Source organism: Onychomys torridus, chromosome 22, assembly GCF_903995425.1.
Source record: "Onychomys torridus chromosome 22, mOncTor1.1, whole genome shotgun sequence".
Lineage (NCBI taxonomy): Eukaryota > Metazoa > Chordata > Mammalia > Rodentia > Cricetidae > Onychomys > Onychomys torridus.
In genome coordinates, this window is record NC_050464.1 from 39773686 (window position 1) to 39794662 (window position 20977).

Consider the following 20977-nt stretch of genomic DNA (forward strand, 5'->3'; position numbering starts at 1 on the left):
TAGGAAGGAACTGGCCATGGAGCTTGAAAAGGAGGATGTTTACTTACAGGGGGTAGGGATGGATTGTAACACTTGAGATGCACAGCTGGCCTGGAGGTCTGATGGTTTGCTTCAATCTTTGAGGGGCTGTGGAGAAGTTATGCTCTGCACGTCACTGGGGGCCACTTGTGAACTCCTTCAAACACTTTATATAGCTGTCCCTGTCATTCTGTTGTGGGTAGGACTGTAGGCTGAGGGCCCAGGGGAGCTGGAGCCCGAGGGAGAGCCAGGGATGAGACACTTGGGATAGTGAAACCCTGTGGCTGTCTACAGGGGGCCACAGGACACGCTGCTGGAAACTCCGCTTCCCCTGCATCTAGGCAGCTGCTGAGTACGATTTTCATCTGGCTCCCTTAAGTGGGCACCTTTTCTGTCAGGGAGATTCAGAACGGAGTCTGGGATCCAGGAAGCTGGCTTGTGCTGGGACTTGTCTGCTGCAGTGACCAGGTGAGCCTCCAGCTGCGTCTGAGTGGCAGAACTCATCAAGGGTCCTGGTCCCTACCTCTCAGGTCAGAGACTAGAGGCAGGAGGGGCTAGCCTGGGCCACAGAGAAGGGCCTGGGAGCCAGGTCCTGTCCAGAGAGAAGCTGAGAGAAAGATATGGGGCAGGGGGACACAGACCCCCACTGGTATCAAATGTCCAGTAAGGGCCGACACACAGAGGTTGGGGGAGGGAGAAAATCTGATGTCACTAGAGGCCAGGGTAGGGGCACTGGACAGCCAGTGCTGCAGGAGTGTGCCTCTAGCAGACAGTCTCTACTCAGGATAGATAGATAGATAGATACTCGGCTGCCCCGCAGTGTAGGAGCTGCACGCTTTCAGAGGCCATACTTTACGTTTTGAATTCTGCTCTACCCTGGGCTGGTGGCATGAGGACCATACTCTTCCCAGCAGCTTCTGCAGACCACAGGACCCAGCCAGCTTGGGTCACAAGAGGAGCCAAGCACAGTCCACAAAATAAGCTGCATTCTATACTCAACACGAACTGATTGATGCTTGACACAAGCACAGGAGGCAGGACCAGGGAAGCTCGGCTGTGTGTGTGTGTGTGTGTGTGTGTGTGTGTGTGTGTGTGTGTGTGTGTGTGTAACCATCAGCCCATGCCCTAGAGTAGGTACTTGCTACCTGCACAGGGATGGGTGACATGAGGCTGCCATTGTGGAGACCAGGGAAAGAATGGACGGATGCACTCCAATGACATCTTACCTAATAACTGTGCCCCGGCCGCCTGGGGTCTGTGGTGGACAAATCTGTGTGCCCCATAGCCCTGCTCCATGGAGAGGACATTAGCCAGTCCATTCTCGGCTCTTCCCACAGTGATGGGTTTGCTCAGGGCGGCTTTGCAGATTCCAGGGTCGAGGTCACGTTGTGGAAGATCCCGAAAAGGTGTCAGTCCTAGCCCACGTGCCTTGCCAGATGGTGGTATTCCTAGGACTCAGGCACTGAGACAGCGCAGCAAATGGCTGGTGAGCATCCAGACCCATTTGAAGGCGGTGTGACGCAGAATGGCGGCAGCTGCCGCAATGAATCAAGGCCCCTAGTCTGTGAGCTGAGCCTCTGTGCTAAGCTCTGGTTTTGAACAGTGAGCTTGCACAGCCCCAGCCCAGGCCATAGAGTGCTGGGCTCTGCAGGGAGGGTCCTGAGGATGTCCCCAAGAGCACTTCCCAGTGACTTTTGTCTCATTTCCTGCACGGGGGTGGCTGGACTCTTCCTCCCACCAGTGGTTTCCCCCACACATGGAAGCAGGGAGTGGGGATGTGAAATTATAGCCAGTGGGTTCAGGGGACCAAGGCCCGTGTCTCCCAGGTTCAGCAATAGTGGAGGGCTCGCCACTAGTCTCTGCTACAGCTACGCTTGGGGTGCCTTGATCCCTGCCCTCCTTCTGCAGCCAGCCTCCCGACTGCAGGAGGATCCCTGTCATCTGCCTGTGTCCTGTGATTTCCATGATCATGTATGAACTGGCGACTGGGACAGCCCTTGCTTAGCATGCACAAGACCCTGAATGCACAGGATTCTGTCCTGTGAAATCAACCAGCCAATTAGTGTGTGTGTGTGTGTGTACACACACACACACACACACACACACACACACACACACACACACACGACCAGACCTGTTTAGACTCAGCCTCCTTCCTTTTTCTAAGGACTTCTTAGCTACCTGGCTGTACTCATGGCATGTGTCAATTCTGCAGCTCCTCAGAGTGAGCGAGGCCACCCCAGGAATAAATAGCAGCTGGTTCGGTGCGAGTGGGCCTGCTTTGGTTGTGTTCTGGAAGAGACTGCCATCTCAAATTGGGCATAGCATATGCGATGCGTTTGGAGCTGGATTTAAAAGCATCTCAGTGGGCTCCTTGCCATTGACAACAGGTCCAGTGAAAAACCAGAGAATCCTGGGCTTCTTAGGTTGGGCGTGATTATTTAGGCACCCCCCTGCCTTGGTCTGAAAACTTCTTTGGCTCATGGATCTGTTTGCCAAGTCGTTGATACCTTGGTGCAAGTGTGTGTGTGTGTGTGTGAACTGGAGACTATGAACCAATGTGCTAGCTTTCGACTTCCCTTGCATCTGCATCGTGGCCTCTGGGGCTGGCTTAGGGCTCCCCCAGTGGCTGACATGTGTGTGCTGTTGGGTGCCCTGGTGACACTCTTCCTATTAAAATCATGAAGAGGCACATTGTGTCCGTGTGTGCCTTGTCATGGCCGCACAGCTATGAGATGGCTGTGGTCACTGTACATGTATGCAATGTCCACCCTAAGGAGGGCACCTGTGGGCTCTTGATGAGTTGGTGAGTGTTCAGTGAGCACTGGGACTCCAAGGCCCCAACTGCTGCAAGAACCCGGATTGGGAGTTAGCTGTCCTCTTAGAATAGTGGGGACCAGGGTCAGAAGACTATCTCCTTATTTTATTCACTCAGCAACTATTTATACATCCAGAGGCTATCAACTCCATGCTGTTTTGTGACCAGCCGTTGTGCAGGGGATGGGGTGCCCTGGGAGCTTGCTATTGAATGTAGAGTGAGAATCATGTCCTAGTCAATGTTGTTGTCCAGCAGCAAGTCCTGTGGACTTCCCGGTGTCTGTAGTGCTCTGCAAACACATATGTGGGGTCAGGCATGTGTGAATTGCAGCCCAAGGGGTGGGCTGGAGATTTGCATCTGTGTGTGAGCAAGAGGCATATCCCAAAGATACAGCCCAGCATGTGCAAAGGCCCTGAGGAGGCTTCTGAGAGCCTCCAAGGGCTTCAGTGTGTAGATGCTGAGAAAGGGTCTCCTGTAGCCTGGCTGGCTGTACATTCCTGGTCCTTTTGTCTCCAGCCCCCAAATACTGGGATGGCAGGTGTGTGCCTCCATGCATGGCTGTAGACACCTTGAGTGTTTAGCAGCTACCTCCTGCAGGTTGAGAACATTGGCACCAGTCTTTGGGGCAGTGGAACCCCATCCACCCCCACCCCTGGTCATAGGCTCCTCATCCCATTTTAGACCTCTGCTCTTCCTATGCAGTGTTACAGCTGCTTGTGTGTACATGAGTGTGTTCATGCATGCATGAGTGTGTGCATGAAGTGTGAGCATGAGAGTGTCAGTGTGTAGGGGGGTATGAGTATGTGAATGAGTATATATGTTCATTAATGAGTGTGTGCATGAGGGTGCCAGTGTGTGTGTGCATGACTGTCTGAGTATGTATTCATGCATGAATGTGTGCATGAGTGTGTTGCTGTGTGTACATGAGTGTATCTGTGTATGGGGGGGGTGTATGAGCATGTGAATGAGTATATGTGTTCATTAATGAGCGTGTACGAGTGTGTCAGTGTGTGGGTGTGTGTATGAGTAGGTGAATGAATATGAGTATGTGTTCATGCATGAATGTGTGTGCGTGAGTGTGTCACACCCAAAACTATGAGTTCCATGATTGTAGGGGGTCTCTAGTTCATATTCGTGCACACAGTAGGTGCTCAAGTAAGTATGTGTCTGAGGCTGAGCACCTGCGTGGACCCAGCACTCTGTGCACACTGTGGGTGAATATATAAAAGCTGAAAGCTGTGTGAGCCTCAGAGCTGGAGGAGACGCCAGCGGATGCAGTTGGAACCCGAACGCTTTTGCACCGTCTGTGCGGAAGGAACTCCGGAACCAAGCTGTCTTTCTGTGTCTCCCCAGCCCTGCAGAGACAGCCTGTGGGCACAGCCTTCTTCTCCCCGCCGCTTCTGCCATGGGCGCTAGTGAACGGCCCCCTTCACCATGAACTGTGACCCGGCTGGCACTCTCCAGTGGACCTGTGTCCCTCGCCCGGGACCTGACAGCCTGGGTAAGTGGGTGCTGAGCCGGGGGCTGGGTGTTCGGAAGGTGAGGTTGCCGGGGAGTTTTCTGTCTGTCCTTTGTGCACGGTCAGTCCCGCTGGGTGTGAGCTGTAGAATGAGAGACCACCGTGCCTCTGAACTGAGCATCCCTGGTTGGGGTGGGAATGGGGACTGTAGAGCTCTGTCTGGGGACTGTTCAGATGGAAAACGTCAGGCTCCTGGGTCTCTCAAATCTCCATGCTGCCCTCAGCTGAGTGGAGACAATGTTCACCGTTTGGGAGCTGAAATATTTTAGCCCATGGGGTGTGTGTCAAAGAGAAAAATGCAAAGTCTGTCTGTCTGCCTTCACCTCTGGCCTGAAGGAGTCACACAAGGCCTGGGAGGTCTTTGGTTCATTGGGATACCGTCTCCCTTGTCAACACCTGGAGGGCTGGGCCGTCTCTGGGGCACTTAGGAAGGGACGGTTGTCAAAGCAGGGTGAGCCAAGTGCGGAGAGACTTACAGGATGCTTTTTAGGATTGGAAAGAAAGAAAAAGCTGTGTTTTAGGAGGCAGGGCTGAAGATCAATGGAGTCGCACACACCTGTAATCACAGCACCTGGTAGGTAGAGGGGAGGCACAGGAACTCAAGGTCATTCTTGGCTAGGTAGGGAATTCCAGGTCAGCCTTGGCTACCTGAGACCCTGTCTCAAAACAAAGCAAAACAAAACAAAACCAAGTAAACAAACAAACAAAAAAGACAGGGCATAATGGGCCTGGCTGGGAGGTCTGGTTCTAGCTGAGTGAAACCACTTGGGGACTTCTCTGGGCCCATTTTCTTCCACTCCAGGAAGCACAAGGTCCATCATTCCCGCCTCTCTGAGCTGCTGGAGGATTCGGTGGGGTGGGGGTGGGGGTGGGGGTGGGCTCCTGCCTTTGAGAGCAGATCTCAAAGCTGAGCAAGTCAGGCCAGGGGCGTCCTGGCCACTGGGAAGTAAGACAGGCCTGCAGGGTGGACGGGTAGATGGAGAGTACCAGATGCACTGGCGTATCTAGGCCTCTCACAATGAGCCCTCATCCCAGCCATTGCAGAACCCCTCTTGCTAAGACTGTCAGGGGAGGGGCCTGGCTCAGCAGCGTGGAGCATGTGCAGCATGTATGAAGGTCCTGGGTTCCGTTCTCACCTCTGCAGAACCAAGGCAAACAAGGAAGCCAGCACAAACAGTTGTTCAACAGCCAAACCAACAGCAAACAGTCAACAGTAGATCTAGGGGGGAAAAAACCCCCCCGAGGGCTTGGCTTTTATTGGCATGAGGGGGAGATGGGGGAAGGGCAGCTGGCAGGGTTCCATGGCCACTTCCCAGGGGCGATTCCAGGGCCTCCTGCTTTGGCTGGCTGTGTGAGCTGAGGGTGGTTACTTACCCCCTCTGTGCTGCGTGGGTGCTCAGCCCAGGATCCTGCTGGGTCCACTGGAGCTGGCTCCAAGACCGGCTGAGCCAAGCAAGGCCTCAGACTGCAGGGCTCTGCCTGACCCCTCTGAACAGGAGGTCGCTCTCTGTGCCTTTCCAGGGCCCAGCAAGATGGCAGTGCATCTGGAGCTTGCCCAGTGACCTCAGGATCTGGGGGCTCTGGGACTAAGGTCTCTCAGTCCCCCAAGACCCTCCACCCGAGTCCCACAAATACTCTTTACTAAATTTACTGTTTTAAATTTTTTTTTAAAGCAGTCACTTCTTCATTTCTGATGTGCTTAATCCTCATGGAGCTACATCCGTAACCATGGCGACGCGGGTCGAAGTTGGCTCCATCGCATCCCTGAGGGCGGGGCCAGGCCTCGGTGACATCAGCAGGGAGGAAGCCCTGAAGAGGACCTACTTTTGCCAGACTGGGGATGCCTCCGGGGCTCCCTCCACTAGGATCCTAAGAGCGAAAAGCCCCGTACGGCCCCACCTGTTCCCTTTGCCCCTTGCTCCCAAGCCTTTCCTTAAGGAGCAGGTCTCTGAGAAGAAGGCTCCTGTCACATCTTCGTGGCCTGGTGCCACCCAGTCTTGTCCTTCCGCTGAGGCTGACAAGAAGAAAGCTGAAGAGGACTTGGTTAAAAGGATGCCGAGCTTAGCCGGCCAGGAAGCAGACAGAGGGGAGACCCTGCCGAACGGCCCGTCTGTACCTAACAAGGCCACGTTCCTGAGGGCTGGCCCCAGCACCATGGGCATCTTTGAAACAGCCAAAGCTGGACCCAGCCTGGGCAAAGGAACCAGTGAGGGGAGCCGGGAGGCCAGCTCCCGGGGAGCCCAGACATCTCCCTTAAGTGCCAGGCCTGAGGTGGCCACCAAGCCTGCCCTCCCTGCTCGAAAGCCCCCAGTGACTCTGCCCCGACCAACCTCCCTGTCACAGGACACTGGATCTACTGTGTCCCAGGAGGAGGCAGACCGAGCCCAACCTTTGCCAAAGGCCCACAGTGTGGAGGACCCTGCTGGCCAGGCTCCAGAGGCCAAGCCTCACCTGAAGAGACGGCCCATGTCAGCAGTGTTCAGCGAGTACCTGCAGCCCCCAAAGCCAGGCCCAGGTGGAGTGGCAGTCACGGGCAAAGTCCCCCCTACACCTCCAGAGAAGACGTGGGTGAGGAAACCCAGGCCTCTGTCTATGGACCTGACTGCTGTGTTTGAGAACAGAGAAATGTTGCTGAGGAAGGTGGGCAGTGAGCAGAATGCAGCAGAGAACCAGGGCCCGGAGAAGACCAGGACCATCATGGAACCCAAGGGTGATGCAGAGGGCCCTGCCCGCATGGACGCCACTCCTCAGGACCCTGACTCAGACTTCCAGGAGGTGGCCAAGAAGCTCCATGCACGGAGGGAGAAGACCATTCTTAAGCAGGCAGATACAGACAGTCCCAGGACTCCAAGGGCCAGGGCCATCCCTGGAGACGATCAGAGTCCCCAGGAAGAGGAAAGGCCAGACCAGCAGTCAGAGAAGATGCCAGAATCCCCTTTGCCCAGGCCAGGAAGAGGCCTGGGGCTGGCCGAGGTCAAGGCTGGAGGATCTGACCAGGAGGCTCCTGCTGGGACAGAGAGGAAGTCTGTAGGGAGCATCAGGAAGCGCCTCAGTCTGTTTGAGGAAGAGAGCACTGTGGCCTTGGCAGTGGTGTCTGAGCCCTCCCCTATGACCCCTGAGTCCCCATCCACATTGCCAGAGCCTGAGAGAGCTGGTGTGAATGTTCAGGCTCGGATCAAAGGCTGGACTGTGGAAAGCGCAGGTGCGAAGCCAGAGGTCAGGAGAAGGGCGTCCCAGACGCGGCCACTGTCTATGGACCTGACCAAACCGTAAGTGGACACATCCCAGAACCTTGTCAACCTCAGGCTTCCTCAACACCCACTGGAGAGCTCAAGGCTAGCCTAACACCTACACACACAAACCCAAGGCTAGCCCAACACCTACACACACAAGCCCAAGGCTAGCCCAACACTTACACACAAACCCAAAGCTAGCCCAACACTTACACACAAACCCAAAGCTAGCCCAACACTTACACACAAGCCCAAGGCTAGCCCAACACCTACATACATACCCCACCCATTGTCCTGAGGGGAGATAACGGTAATGATGCCTCTCGGACAAGGCACATAGATGAGAAGAAGGTGGGACATCAACTGAGCACTAGGCTCAGTTGGTACTCACCATGGGAGCACGGTGGGAAATGAGGTTCCTGTTCCACAGGTGTGTGTGAGAAGGTGAGACGCTGTGGTGAAGCCAGAGTTGGGGAGTCCCAATCAGTTCTAGCTCAGCCTGGGTCTGTGGCTAAGCTACCCCCAGGGTCAGACTGCCCTTGTAGATTAGAGCATGGTTGGTGTGTGCCTCAGTGGCAGAATACACGCTCATGAAATGCAAGGGCCTGCGTTCTGTCCCCAGCATGTCTGTCTGTCTGTCTCTCTCTCTCTCTCACACACACACACAGACACACAGATTAGGCCTCTGCCTCCATGGATGTATTGAAAAATAAAACCCACAGAGCCTAGATGACCAGGGCAGGGCCACTGTCTAATGTAGCCCAGGCTACCTCAGATTCTCTAAGTAGCTTAGGATGACCCTGAACTCCATGTCCTCTCGATTCTACCTCCATAGAGCTGAAATTAGAATCAAAATCCCACCAGGACCTTCCTCAAAGATAGGGAGAAAACTCTAGACAGAATGTGGGCAGTATCCTCCATGGAGGAGCCCTCGGAGTATGGAGTCGGCAGCTCAGGCTAAGGCGAACACTTGGTGCGCCACACCTCCCAGGCCTCCAGCCTTGTTTTCCACTGTGGCCGTGGCAGGGAGATGTCACCAGGCACGATCCACCCCCTCTCCTCAGTGCCCTGCTCACTGCCTGCAAGCTTCTACCAGGGTGGACTCAAGGCCCTGGAAGCTGGTGCAGCCAGGGGCCAGGTCGGCAGACTCGGCAGCAAATGCCTTTACCCACTGGGCCATCTCACACCCCGCCCCAGGGATGCCGGTTCCCTGAGAGGGATTGCATGTTGGGAGATTGTGAAAAAGATATTCCCAAGTTAAAACAGCAGAGATGCCCATGGTCTCACTGTGCTGTCCCGGTGCCTGGGATGAGCCGTGTGATTATGTGACAGATGGGGAAACTGAGTCTGAGATTAGGAACACTCATGGCCTCCCAGCAGTATGGATTGCCTGGTGGGGATCAAGTTCAAATGTTTTGGAACACCCTCATTCTCTCTTTTTTCTTTTCTTCTTTCTCTTTATTCCCAAGCCCCCAGCCTTGAACCCCAAACACTGTATAGACACTTCATGTCTCATGTTCAGGCGTGTACTATAAAAGCATGATAGGGAAGGGAAGATTGGAATCCCCTCCTCCTTCCCCTTTGGAAGTAGGGAAACTGAGGCCCAGAGAGGGCGATTGACTAGGCATACTGAGAGGCAGAAACAAGCCTGTGTCTCTTTACATGACGACCCACCGCCCCCGGGTCTTGGGTCTCGGGTCTCGTGGCTGCTCCTCAGCAGTGGGTGAGTGTTGTGCCCACAGTCGCTAAGGAGAACCAGTAATTATCCCGCCCGGGGCCTCTTCAGTCTTCCCTACACGCCTTCACAGAGTTATTAGGGTCATGGCTTGCCTCTCATGTCTGCCCTATAAAAGAGGGTGGTAGGCGTTAATTATCCCTACTTTATAGATGAGGAAATGGAGGCTCAGGTGAGGCCACAGGCTGCCCAGGCTCCCACAGAGAGTGGAGCTGGGAGCAGCACCCAGGCACCTGCTTCTTCTCCCCAGTGGCGGGTTCTTTCTACGCAGACATGCTCTGCTTAAGGTACGCCCTTTCGCACCAGGTCCCTGTACCTTCTATGACTAGAGATGACATGTCCTTTCTCAGAGGAAGTTGGGCAGGTGGCCAGGCTTATGCCTTCCTGGGCCCCAAGCCGAGGACAGTGTGGGCTTCAGGGAGTCAAGACATGTCGCTCTGCTCTGTGTGAGTAACTCCCATCTTTGCCCCAGGTTCTCACGGTCGCCTTCCAGCAGTGAGGTCGGGTACGAGAAATGTGCTCTGCTGGGTGGTGAGCTCCCTGGAGAAAAGGTAAGTGTGCTATCCACCATCTCAGCTAGGAGAAGCTTGTGATGTGCCAGGTCCAGGGAAAGAATGTCAGAATCCTGTCAGCGCTGGCATGTTAAAGCCCCTGACCTGATGTCTCATGACTTCCTGGGGGTCGAAGGCTGTGCGTGGAAGTGGCTGTCAGGCATTTTTAAATTATTTTTTTCTGGGCAAAAAGTTAGAGGAAGCATCATCTTAAATGGCTTTCTTCACGCTCTCGGGAGGCAGAGGGAGGTGGATCTCTGTGTGTCTGAGGCCAGCCAGGGTGACATAGTGAGATCTTGTCTCCAGAAACACAAAGGCTTGGGAGAAACTTCTCGGGTTCCCCGCCCCCCATAGCCCTTCCCTTCCCCTTGGCTCGGCACCCAGCCACAGAAGCGGTTCAGGTGCCAAAAGCCAGTCCTTTTCGCTCTGGCTCATAGGAAAGAGCTCCCAGTCACGTGCTCATGTAACTGGTTTGAGGTTGATGCTTTCTCTGGCCTTACATATATATATATATAGAGAGAGAAACACATCTTTACGGAAGTACAGTTGACAGACATAAAGAATGTGGATTTAAAGTGCCCAAGTGGACAAGCTCCCATCTGTGCCCTCCCATGCAGCCGTTGCCACACAGGGTTGGCAAACATCTGTACCACATCCAGACCTCACCCCTGCCTTTCCAATGCCTCTGGCCTGCCCTTCCCCAAGCAGCTTCCTTCCATTAGCTTTCTCTCCATAGAGATTGGTTTCTGTGTCTTAGACTTTCAGACCCATTGGGCAGGTTATAGTTATGTACTTGCTCACTCGGGACTGACCTCTTCACTCAGAATCATGGCTCTGAGATTGGTCAGGTCGTAGTTTTTATCTCTGGGTTGTATTCTGTCCCAGAGGTGGACCACAGCGGCCTGCTTTTCTCTCCTCTTTGGCTGGCACTGGAATGGTTTTCAGTTTGAGCCATTAGAAATAAAGCTATGCCTGGGTATGGTGGTACCTATCTGTTAGCCCAGTGCCCAGGAGGCTGAGGCAGGAGGGTTGTGAGTTCCAGGCCAGCTTGAAAACATACACACACACACACACTAAAACAAACAAACAAACAAAAAGAAATGAAGCTGCTGTGAAGATTAATGAACACATCTGTAAGTTTCTCCCTCTCCTTCCCTGTCACCTCTGAGATGTGGTCTCATGTAGCTCAGGCTGACCTCAACCTGGCTATAGCTGAGCCCTTGAATTTCTTGAGGACCCCCAGCTCTTGAGGGCTAGGATCACAGGTGTGCATCACCACACCCAGGTGTATGCCATGCTGGACACGGAGCCCGGGGCTTTGTGGGTCTTGGCAAGGACTCTCCTAACTGATCCTCATTTCTAGCCCAATTTGCTTTTTTTCTCTTGGGTCAGTGCCCAGGAGTGGCCTGGCTGGGCCATGCAGCTGTGTCAAAGGGACGTCCACTGTCTCTGAATAATAGACCGAGAGCTTCTCCCAGGCTCTCTGTGTCCCTCTCAGCGAGTCCCCAAGGAGAGAAGCTGGCTGGGAAGGGCAGTGATGACCACCTTGGTGGTACCACAGAAGCCACAGCATTACAGCAAGGGCCTCAGTGGCTGGGACTCATATGGACTATCCTTAAATCTCCGGGTTTGGCTTGAGGGACGCTCAGTTTCTCTGTAAATGTTGACTATTCAGAAACAGTCAAGAAAGAAAAAGCTAATAAGCCCCGACTCTACATACAACCAGGGATCATCTCTATAAGAGATACTGTTTGCTGATTTTTTTAAATTGTGTTAGAATAACAAAATGGGGGGCTGGAGAGATGGCTCAGTGGTTAAGAGCACTGGCTGCTCTTCCAGAGGTCCTGAGTTCAATTCCCAGCACCCACATGGTGGCTCACAACCATCTGTAAAGAGATCTGGCGCCCTCTTCTGTATACATAATAAATAAATAAATCTTTAAAAAAAAATAACAAATGGGAAGCAGGATGGTGAGGCCTGGGATACTTAGGAAAACCCAAATCAGTCAGTGACAATAAGCGGCAGCATCGTCTTAGTCCCCCCTTCCATTGTCCCCACGGTGTCTATGAGACACCCATCTGTCTACCCACCCACACTCTTCATCCTTTACTATCTCAAGGTTGGGAGATAGCACAGCGGACGTAATGTTTGCTGTGCGAGCCTGGGGACCTGAGTTCGAATCCCATACCCATGGAAAAGCTGAGTGCAACAGTATACCCACAATTCTAGAGCTGAGGCTGTGGAGACAGAGATCCCTGGTGCTTGTCGGCCAGCCAGCCTGGCTGAGTCTGTGAGCTCCGGGTTCAGTGAGAGAGCCTGTTAAATGAGGTCGACAGCTGGCGAAGACACTGCCCTGTGTGTCTCCATGCGTATGTGCACACACGTGTGCACGCGTGAATGTGTGCTCACAACACACACATTTTATAGTGTCTCGCTGTTTCTTAATTAAACAAAATTCGACTTGTTTTTATTACTGGGTGGAGGGGGATACTTGCGCCACTGCATGTGGTCAGATGCTCCTTTGCGGAGTCCGCCCTCCAAGCTTTGGCTCTAGGGACAGAACTCGGGTCACCGGGCCAGGTGGCGGGTCTCTCCGGGGTTGAGCCGTCTGGAAGGCACCTTGCTCCTTTAACAGGGCAGCCATTTCCTTCGCCTCTCCACTTGCTGTCCATTTCAGATCCTCATGCTGTCTTTGGTTATTTTTCAGCCTAAGGAAGGGCGCGGTTTGGATGGAGCCCCCACCACAAAAAGTCCCTGGAAGCCTGGGGTACCCCAGAAGTCTAGGCAGACAGAACCCAAAGATGCTTCTGACCAGGACCCTGACAGGTGTCGGCGTGCACACTCAACAGGAGACCCGGGTCCTTCTGAAGTCAGTCCAGAGGATGATGGAAGCTTCCAGAAGGTGTGGGCCACGGTGTTTGAGCATCATGTGGAGAGACACACAGTGGTTGACCAGACAGGCCATTGTCTCTCGCCTGTGCCCCCTCATGATGTGGCTGACATCCCGGATCCCAAACCCAGGCCTGAGAAAGGCTATTGGCTAGGGAAGGACCCTCCAGGGGTTATAAACAAGAGAGGCAGCTCCAGGTGGTCCGACCATGCTGACCCGGGGATGCTGGGACGCGCTGTCCTTGTGGATGTGGAGCTGAGACAGTATCCTACATCTGTCCCTGAGACACCACACCCCGTGGGAGAAGAGCACAGCAGTCACTCTGTCCTGAGGCATCTAGAAAGTCCCCCTGTGTCCCAGAGGATCCAGGCCAAGTATGATATTGTGCATGCCTCCGGGGAGCAAGCACACAGCGAGGCTGTTTCCAGGGTGCCCGAGGAGAAGGCGGTGACACTGCGCAGTGGCAGACCCCGGCTCTCACTGCAGGGCCGGCAGCTGTCCCAGGAGGTCAACCCTACTCATGTGGAATGTGCTCTGCAGGCTCATGGGGGTGCTGTGCAGAGGGCAAGTTCAATATGGGAAGCTCGGGGTCAGGAGGCCAGTGGGCCAAAGCTTGATGGTCAACAACCAAGGGACGGGTTTGGGAGTAGCTGCCCATCATCCAAATGGACAGGAGGCGTGGTGGCCAGCCGGCATAGCACTTCTGTGGCCAGCAAAGATCTCAGTGCCCCTCAAAGGGGTCCATCCTGGGATGGTTCTTCACATCCTCCATCCAGGGGCACCGTTGAGCCCGGTGACTCCCAAGTACAGGCAAGGCCCAACTCATTGCCTCTGCAGAAAGGTCCCCTCACAGTTGGTGGTGAGGATAACCCTAGGCTGGTCCAGGCATTCCAGCCTGAAGTCAGAATGCGGAGGTCCAATCCTTCGGAGCCAAGGATGGACAGGTGGAGACGGCGGACTCTGCCCCACGATGTCAAGTTTGATGCGTTCAGCCTGCTCACGCCAGAGAGCACTTCCAGAAGGCAGCAGGGGCCTGCAGATGACGTGACCTCCCCAACCTGTGCCTTAAAGAGACCTCCATTGTCCCACCTCCAGGCACAAACTTGGGAGGTGACAGCAGGTGCCTCACACAGTAGGGCTTCTCCAGTGGAGAAGCCGGGGCCATCTGCTGAACCCAGTGCAACTTTCTTTGCGGTGACCTATCAGATTCCTGACATTCAAAAGGCCAAGAGTATTGTTCAGCCAGGGCCTGAAAATGTGTCGGCACCTTCTAGAAGAACGGCTCCCCCTCTGTCACCTCGTTCTTTTGTGTCTACTCTGGCTTCTCCTAGCCATGAAGAGCCACAGACTCCTCCCAGCAGTAAGGGCTGGACTCCGGGGAGAGAATACGAAGAAGTAAAGAGCCTTTCAAAACACCTGAAGGCCACGGATCAGCCGTCATCTGCCGAGGACAGGATGCTGGATCCTTCCAGGGACAGAGTCATTGATGTGGACGCTCTGTGGATTCATCGAGGGTCAGAAGATGTCACTTCGAAGGACAGCAGGATCAGGGCATCCTCAGGCATGGACGCCCCACAGACTTCCCCGGTCCTGAGGCACCCCAAAAGTCTCCTGGTCAGGAGGAGGACAGAAGTGATCAGCGAGACGTTCCCAGGGAAGATAAGAGATGGCTACAGGTCTGGTGTCCTTGACATTGATGCCCTGATGGCTGAGTACAAAGATCAATCAAACAGAGTCCCCAGCAAGGCCCAGGAGCAGAGGGACAGTCCTGCCGAGCCCCGTGGCTCCCCTCAGGAGAGATCAGGTTGGCCCACAGAGGTGGAGTGGGGGCGGAGGAGCCTGAAGGAAGCTCCCCAGTTAGACAGTGTTGGGAAACAAGCAGGAACCTCTGTGAAAACTCCCCAGTCCCCTGGTCCCAGCAAACAGCCAGCAGAGCCCCTTGGGGCAGCCATGACCACCAAGTCTGGCCTGCCACTGTGGGCACCACCGCACTCGGTGCCTGTGGAAAACTGCCCTTCCCCTGTCCCTTCTGGCTCCAGGAGAAAGTCCTCAGGCATCGCCGAGTGTGAGAGCAAGCCCTCCTCCAGTGAGCATCAGGAGGCAAAGTATAGACAAGGCCCAGCCAAGTCCCAGGAACCGGGTATCGGGGACAGAATCTCCCCCAGGTCACCTCCCTCTGACCGGAAGAAAGGGATGCCAAAGAGGTCCACTGGTCAGGGAGTGGAGGGCAATGGGGTGCAGTGGGGAAACCCCCCACGGGACTGTACTTGGTCACCACTGGACATCAAGAGGGCCTGCTCAGAGAAGGGCCCACCAGCCAGGGTCCGGGAGGGCCTGTCTGTCATGCAGGATGCCAGGCAGCGGAGACGAGAACAGCTCAGAGAGAAGCCGGGTCTCCCCACTCAGACCCCCAAGGCCACGGCAGGACCCTGCCAGAAGGAGGCAAGGCAGCCAGATGGTACTAAGGTGAGTCCACAGGCGCTTTTTAAATTTTGTCATTTTCATTTTTAATGTTGAATGTTTGAGCATCTGTATCTAGGGTCTCAAGCTCAGATTTTGTGTGTAGTTGTGTGACTGGGTGGAGGCAGGCCTAGGGTACCACTCTAGGGAGTGGTGGAGACTGTGGGAACACAGCACTCAGGCAAACCGCCAGACTCTTCAGATTTTCTGTTTTCTTTTCCTTTATCTTCTCCCCACTTCCCTTCTTTTACTGGGCAGGCTAGTAGCCCAGCCCCAGCCCCTGGTCATTTTGTCCTGAGACAGTGTTGAAAAAGTGGCATCATTTACTCAGAGAAATCCACGTTTCCAGGTGGATTTTCCTCAGAAACAAGATGGTTTGTTAGAAAATGTCATTCCCTCCCCGCCGAGCTAGTCCCCTGCTCTGTCTGCTTGGCCGTGGGTTGTGGGTTCAAAACTCTGCCTGGCGTGGGGATTGAGAGTGAATGTTTTGTGTGAGCGTCATGACGTACCTGCTCGGTGCCAGTCTCCCCGTCGTCTTCACCGGAGCCTGCAACAGCTATGTGAGCTTCGGGAAAGATCTGTGGCGTGTGAGTGAACGGTTTTAAGAAGCCCGCTGGGTCTTACGACACGGCTCACCCCAGCTTTGGGTTCCCCCAGAGGCAGAGCCTGTCTTAGGTGGTGGCCTGAGAGACTGGCTAGGGACTGGGAAGGTGACGAGGAATTGCATGCCAGTGTGAGCAACTGAGACTTGGTACCCGGGAAGCTCTGGGAAGCCCATAACACAAGTGAGTTGACCTGGTCCAGGGTCAGAGGGCCAGAAGTGTGGATTTTCTACTTCCTCCCATTGTCCTCTCCCCCTGTATCTGGGGCTTTGAATGTGAGGCTTCACCGTTCTGATTGGACAGCAAGGCTGTCTCTGCACATAGTAGGGCAGCTTTGCATCAGTTCATGTATTGGAGTGTCCTGAGACTCAGGGAGTTGTCAAGGTCTGCTACAGGTGTAAAGTAGGTAATACAACGCAAACCATGAAAACAGAAAGACTGAGTCACCTATTACAGGCCACACAGCAAAAGGCAAAGATGCTTGAGCCCAGATCTGGCCAGATGCCTATGAGATGATGGCCACCGTGGTCAAACCGGGGAGGAAGTCTAGAGCCCAGCGCAGCCTTAGCTGGGTCACGGGGACCTGGAACCCAGGGCCAGGGAGTTACATGATGCTCAATGAGGTGCTGGAGGAGTGACCCAGGAAGGCATCCTGGAGGAGGCACTGAATTCAGCCAGTCCCTGAGGAGACACGGATGGGTGAGCAGGCAAAGGGGGTGTGCTGGGACGGTCACAGCAGGGACAGAGATCTGGAGGCTGGAGGAAACCCCACATAGCTGCTGTTTAGTGATTCAGCAGGAGGCGGCAACCTAGCCTATAACAGACCCTCACAGGCTGGCACTTTCTGAAGAAGAGAGACTCATTTCTGTGACTGGCCCCCTCCTAGGCTTTCCCTCCACATTATCCTGGAGTTTTCAGGTCACGTTGTTTTCAAAGTAGAGCACTGTTGAGGATCGCAGCAAGCAGTTTCTCATCTCCAAACCTGTGGTTGAGGAACCAGGGGTCTAGCCCGGCAGGGGTGCTGTGCAAAGGGGTCTCTATGGCATGTTGGTGGAGGCCAGGACTTGATCTTCCTGAGTTATGGTGAGGAGTGAGGTGGATATGGCTTCAAACCTGTGTCTCTCCCAAGAGCTCAGGCTTACTAAGTGTCATGGGCAGAACTTTCCATCCTTGCCTCTGGGGCCCCCTGTGCCCACACCACTCTGGACTGATGGCAGCTCCCCGCCTTGAAGCCCTGCTGTGGGAAGCTGTGGGGAGCTGTGGGGAGCTGTGGGGAGCTGTGGCAGGCTACATGCTTCTGTGAGGGGCTCACCCAGCTCACTCGTCCTCTGTTACTGTGGGAGCAGCCTGAGGGGACGAGCTGCGGAATGTGACACTTGCCTAGCTCACCAGCACTTCAGGTCCACTGGCAACAGGAGAGCGGGGCTGTGGAGGGGCCCTGGAAGCCGGCCCTGAGTGACCAGGCCCCAGGAGGGCTGGTTGTCAGGGATCAGCTTTCTCAAGGCTGAGGAATGGAGAGACCAGCTTCCCGCTCTCCCTTCCTGATTTTTCTCCTGCCGGAAGGCCTTTGTTCTGTTTGTTTGGGGGGGTCAGGGTCTGTCCTTCAAGGCCTGCCCCTTACCTGTGCTGGCCCGCCTTGCTCTGATTCTTGATCGTAAACAAAATCAAGCAAAGGAGTGAAGACAGAAAGCCACAGCAGTGCTCAAAACGTTAAAATAAACAAGCCTTCCAGGGGCAGAGGGAGAGCCGGGTGTTTCCTTCAGTGCAGCTGGTGAGGGTGTTTGTGGCCTCCGGACTTCACTGTCTCAGGAGGAAGGAATACTCCATAGGTGTGTACACACACGCCAAACACACAGCCCCACCCCACATACACACGTAACACATACATACAAGAAGGTGGCATATTTCTCTTGGGAGCTTAGGCAAAATTTCAGCCATCAGGGGAATGAGAGGGTAGGAAGTGAGCTCCCCCCCCCCCGAACTTTTGCCTTCCAGGCCTTGTGGTACAGACATATAACCCCAGCTACTCAGGAGGCTGAGACAGGGGAATCAGAAGTTCAGGTTCAACTGACAGAAGGCATTCAAAGTCAGCCTTGGTGATTTAGCGAGACTCCGTTTCAAAATGAAAAGCAGAAAGAGGCCTGGGGGTGGCACAGTGCTTGCCTGGTACATTCGTGAGGCCCTGGGTTCTAGCCATGTATGCAACAGGGTGGCCTCTCCCAGCCTGCGAGTCATGACCCCTAGGACACCTTTGGCTATGGCTGCCTACATCCCTAGTCCTTTGGGGACATTTTGTTGTCACTCTGGGGATGGGCCATCACTGTCATGGGCAGAAGTCAGAGCTTCCATTTAGAACCCTCCAGGGAGCAGGGTGGCCCCATGCAGAGTGAGCCAGGGAACATGGCGGATATAGTTAGTCTGAAACATGCCAGCGTTCTGGGGGACTCTTACACTTTGGGGTGGTTGGTAAAGATGTTTGACTATAGGCCCAAGCACAAGGGTTAAGAAAGAATGCTCAGAGCAAAGAGTGACATTGCAGACACAGTCACTCCTAGCAATGACTGAAGTGGTTCATCATGTCACTGTATCTGGATTTCCAGTGGGCCGCTCTGAACGCTGTTAGACGCAGTCACAGCGTGTCTGATCTCTCACGGTGGGAGGGTCTTCCTGTGCAGCCCTGATACACACCAAAGGATGGGTTAGAAGGACAGTGGTCCCCCTCCCTCCCTCTCCCTCTCTCCCTGCCTGCCTTTTCCCTTCTCTCTCTCCCTCCCTGTTTCTTCCTCTCCCTCCCTGGTGGTACTGGGGATTGAACCCAGGGCCTGGGGCCCCCTGTGCTCTGGGTGAGCATCTACCAGTGAGTTATTCATTATTTTGACATAGGATGAGTATTCCTTAGGCTGGCCTTTACTCATTCCTTTGCCAGCAAGTCTTGAATTTGCAATGCTCCTGCCTCAGGGCTCTCCCCTCCCCTCCTCTCCCCTCCCCTCCTCTCCTCTCCCCTCAGTGTGGTTGCTGGCCTGCACTGCCAAGCCCAGCTCTTTCTTTTTTACTTAATAAACATTTATGAAAATTTTGTCCCGGGCCAGGTGATAGTATTTCATTTACTTTAGTGGTTTGATTTGGCCCATGGTATGCGTTCAGGAGATACATGCTGAACCCCAGCTCCCCCCTCCCCAGCTCCCCAGCTCCCCAGCTCCCCCCTCCCTCCCCAGCTGCAGCATTTCCTTCCACTCCCAGGAATGGCTTGGCTTCTTTTACAGGCCCACCCAGTTCTTTTTCGATTGCTTTCAGAGACTATAGGGATGATGAGAATCCAGCATGGCACCCAGGCCTGGCCCCATCCCAGACCAGTTAGGCTGAAATCTCTAGGGTGGAGTTTGACTTGAGAACGGTGCTGGGCCCACAGCCATAGCATGTGGGCAAGCTGGAGGACCCAAGTTCAATCCCCCTCGACAGAAGGTGAGAACTGACTGTCCAAAGTTCGGCTCTGACTTCCCCGTGCACCAGCCCCAACCTGAAAATAAACATAAAAATAAAAAGGGGCTGGTGAGGTGACTCAGTGGGTAAAGGTGCTTCCTTACAAGCCTGGTGACCTGGACTTGATCCTTGCGACCCTTGTAAAGATAGAGGGAGAGAATGGACTCGTGACCTCCACACGGGCCTATGGTACACATGCTCCTGCCCTCTTGTGTCACACCCACACAGTCACAATACATGCACATTTAAAAAGTCATGTGATGCTCTTTAGGGCCTGGGCTTCTGTGCACCGTGTTCATGTCCTGCTCTCTGTTCATAGAGCACATGTGATAGATGTGCTGGCCAGGCATGGTGACCTGTGCCTGATCTTTCAGAGTTCCAGCCTGGGCTGTGTGTGACCCCATCTCGGGAAAGGTCCTTGGGAAGATAAAATGTGGTATAGCCCTATGGTGGAATATTATTCAGTTATAAAAAAAAGGAATGTTCTAGCCAGGTGTGGTGAGGCATGCCTGTTGTACCAGTATTCTGGTGGCTGAGGCAGGAGGATGGCAGCAGAGGGAGAGAAGAACCCATATTTGAAGCTCCTGGCCTCTCAGGTGGAGTGGCAGGTGCTGTTTGTATGTTATTTGGTTTAAATGAGACCAAATCTAATTCCTCCATCACCCTGGCCACGTTCAAGCTCGCGTGACTGTGTTGGTCCCACAGAACATTCTGGAGGCTGAACAGGTACAAGCCTCCTGAAGCCAGTGAGCGAGCGAGGTCACCCGGAGCCTGGCAGGTCCTGGCAGATGGAAGGGAGCACTAGAAGGTTGGGGAACAGACTGGAAGGGAGCAGCGACCTGAGAGAGCGAGGCCAGCCAGGACCTGGGGAGACAGTGGGAGCTACTGTGGAGACACCCAGCACAGATGGGCTTGTCCTGGGGGACTCAGGGTGCCTTGGTGGAGGGTGTGTTTCATCAGGGTTCTTTCTGCCTTGAGATGAAGCTGCATCACAATTTTGCCTTTCCAGGGCACCGTGCAGCAGCCTGCAACACATGCAGACACAGCCCATGCTGTCACCCGCAGGAAGTCCTCCTCGTCGGCCCGTCCTCTGGGCAAACGGAGGACTTGGTGGCCGAGGACTTGGTGGCCAAGGACTTGGTGGCCGAGGCTCTCTGCTCCTGTGGCTCTGTGGCTCTGTTGGCATCATTCTGTGGAGTAATGACTGTTTGGATCCTGCTCCATCTTCCATGGAGTCGCTTCCTTGTTGTTGAGTTGTTATTGCTCTTTATATGTTATGAATACAAGAGGGACGATTTGCAGAATCTCCCTTCCTTCCCAGAGCGGCTACTTCCTCTCTTCATGGTGCCCTTTAAGCCCACATGTTTTGCAGTTGATGGAGTCCTTTTCTCTTTTGTTACTGTTTTCCATCAGGGCTGATATAAGGCTGTGGAGATCAATGTCTTTGTTTCCATCCAAGTTTTCTGCCTTCGGCTTCTCGGTTAAGATCTCTGTTCTCTTTTGGGTTAGTTTTGGACCAGGGTGTAAAGTTTGTTGGTTTTTGTTTTCTTTTGTTGCTGTTTGATTTTTTTTTTTTTTTTTTTTAATGTTCAGGAATTTAGTTGATTTTCTGTTAAATTGACATTTAGGATGGTAAGAGTCGGATGTGTGATCTCCCTCAGGGCTTCCTTC

At 54.1% G+C, this 20977-nt stretch overlaps 1 protein-coding gene across 2 annotated transcripts in view; it reads left to right on the forward strand.

The window, feature by feature from the left end:
* Kiaa1671 (KIAA1671 ortholog) overlaps positions 1-20977 on the forward strand; it is a 141281-nt gene that overhangs the window by 27679 nt on the left and 92625 nt on the right. Inside the window, exons 2-5 of one of the 2 annotated variants that reach the window (XM_036172023.1) lie at positions 4190-4337; positions 6029-7624; positions 9796-9874; positions 12582-15230. In XM_036172023.1, the coding sequence (XP_036027916.1) occupies positions 6084-7624; positions 9796-9874; positions 12582-15230 (4269 nt within the window). In that variant the 5' untranslated portion in view covers positions 4190-4337; positions 6029-6083. Of the gene's footprint in view, positions 1-4141; positions 4338-6028; positions 7625-9795; positions 9875-12581; positions 15231-20977 lie in introns of those variants that run through there. The other variant, XM_036172024.1, reaches the window with a different exon arrangement.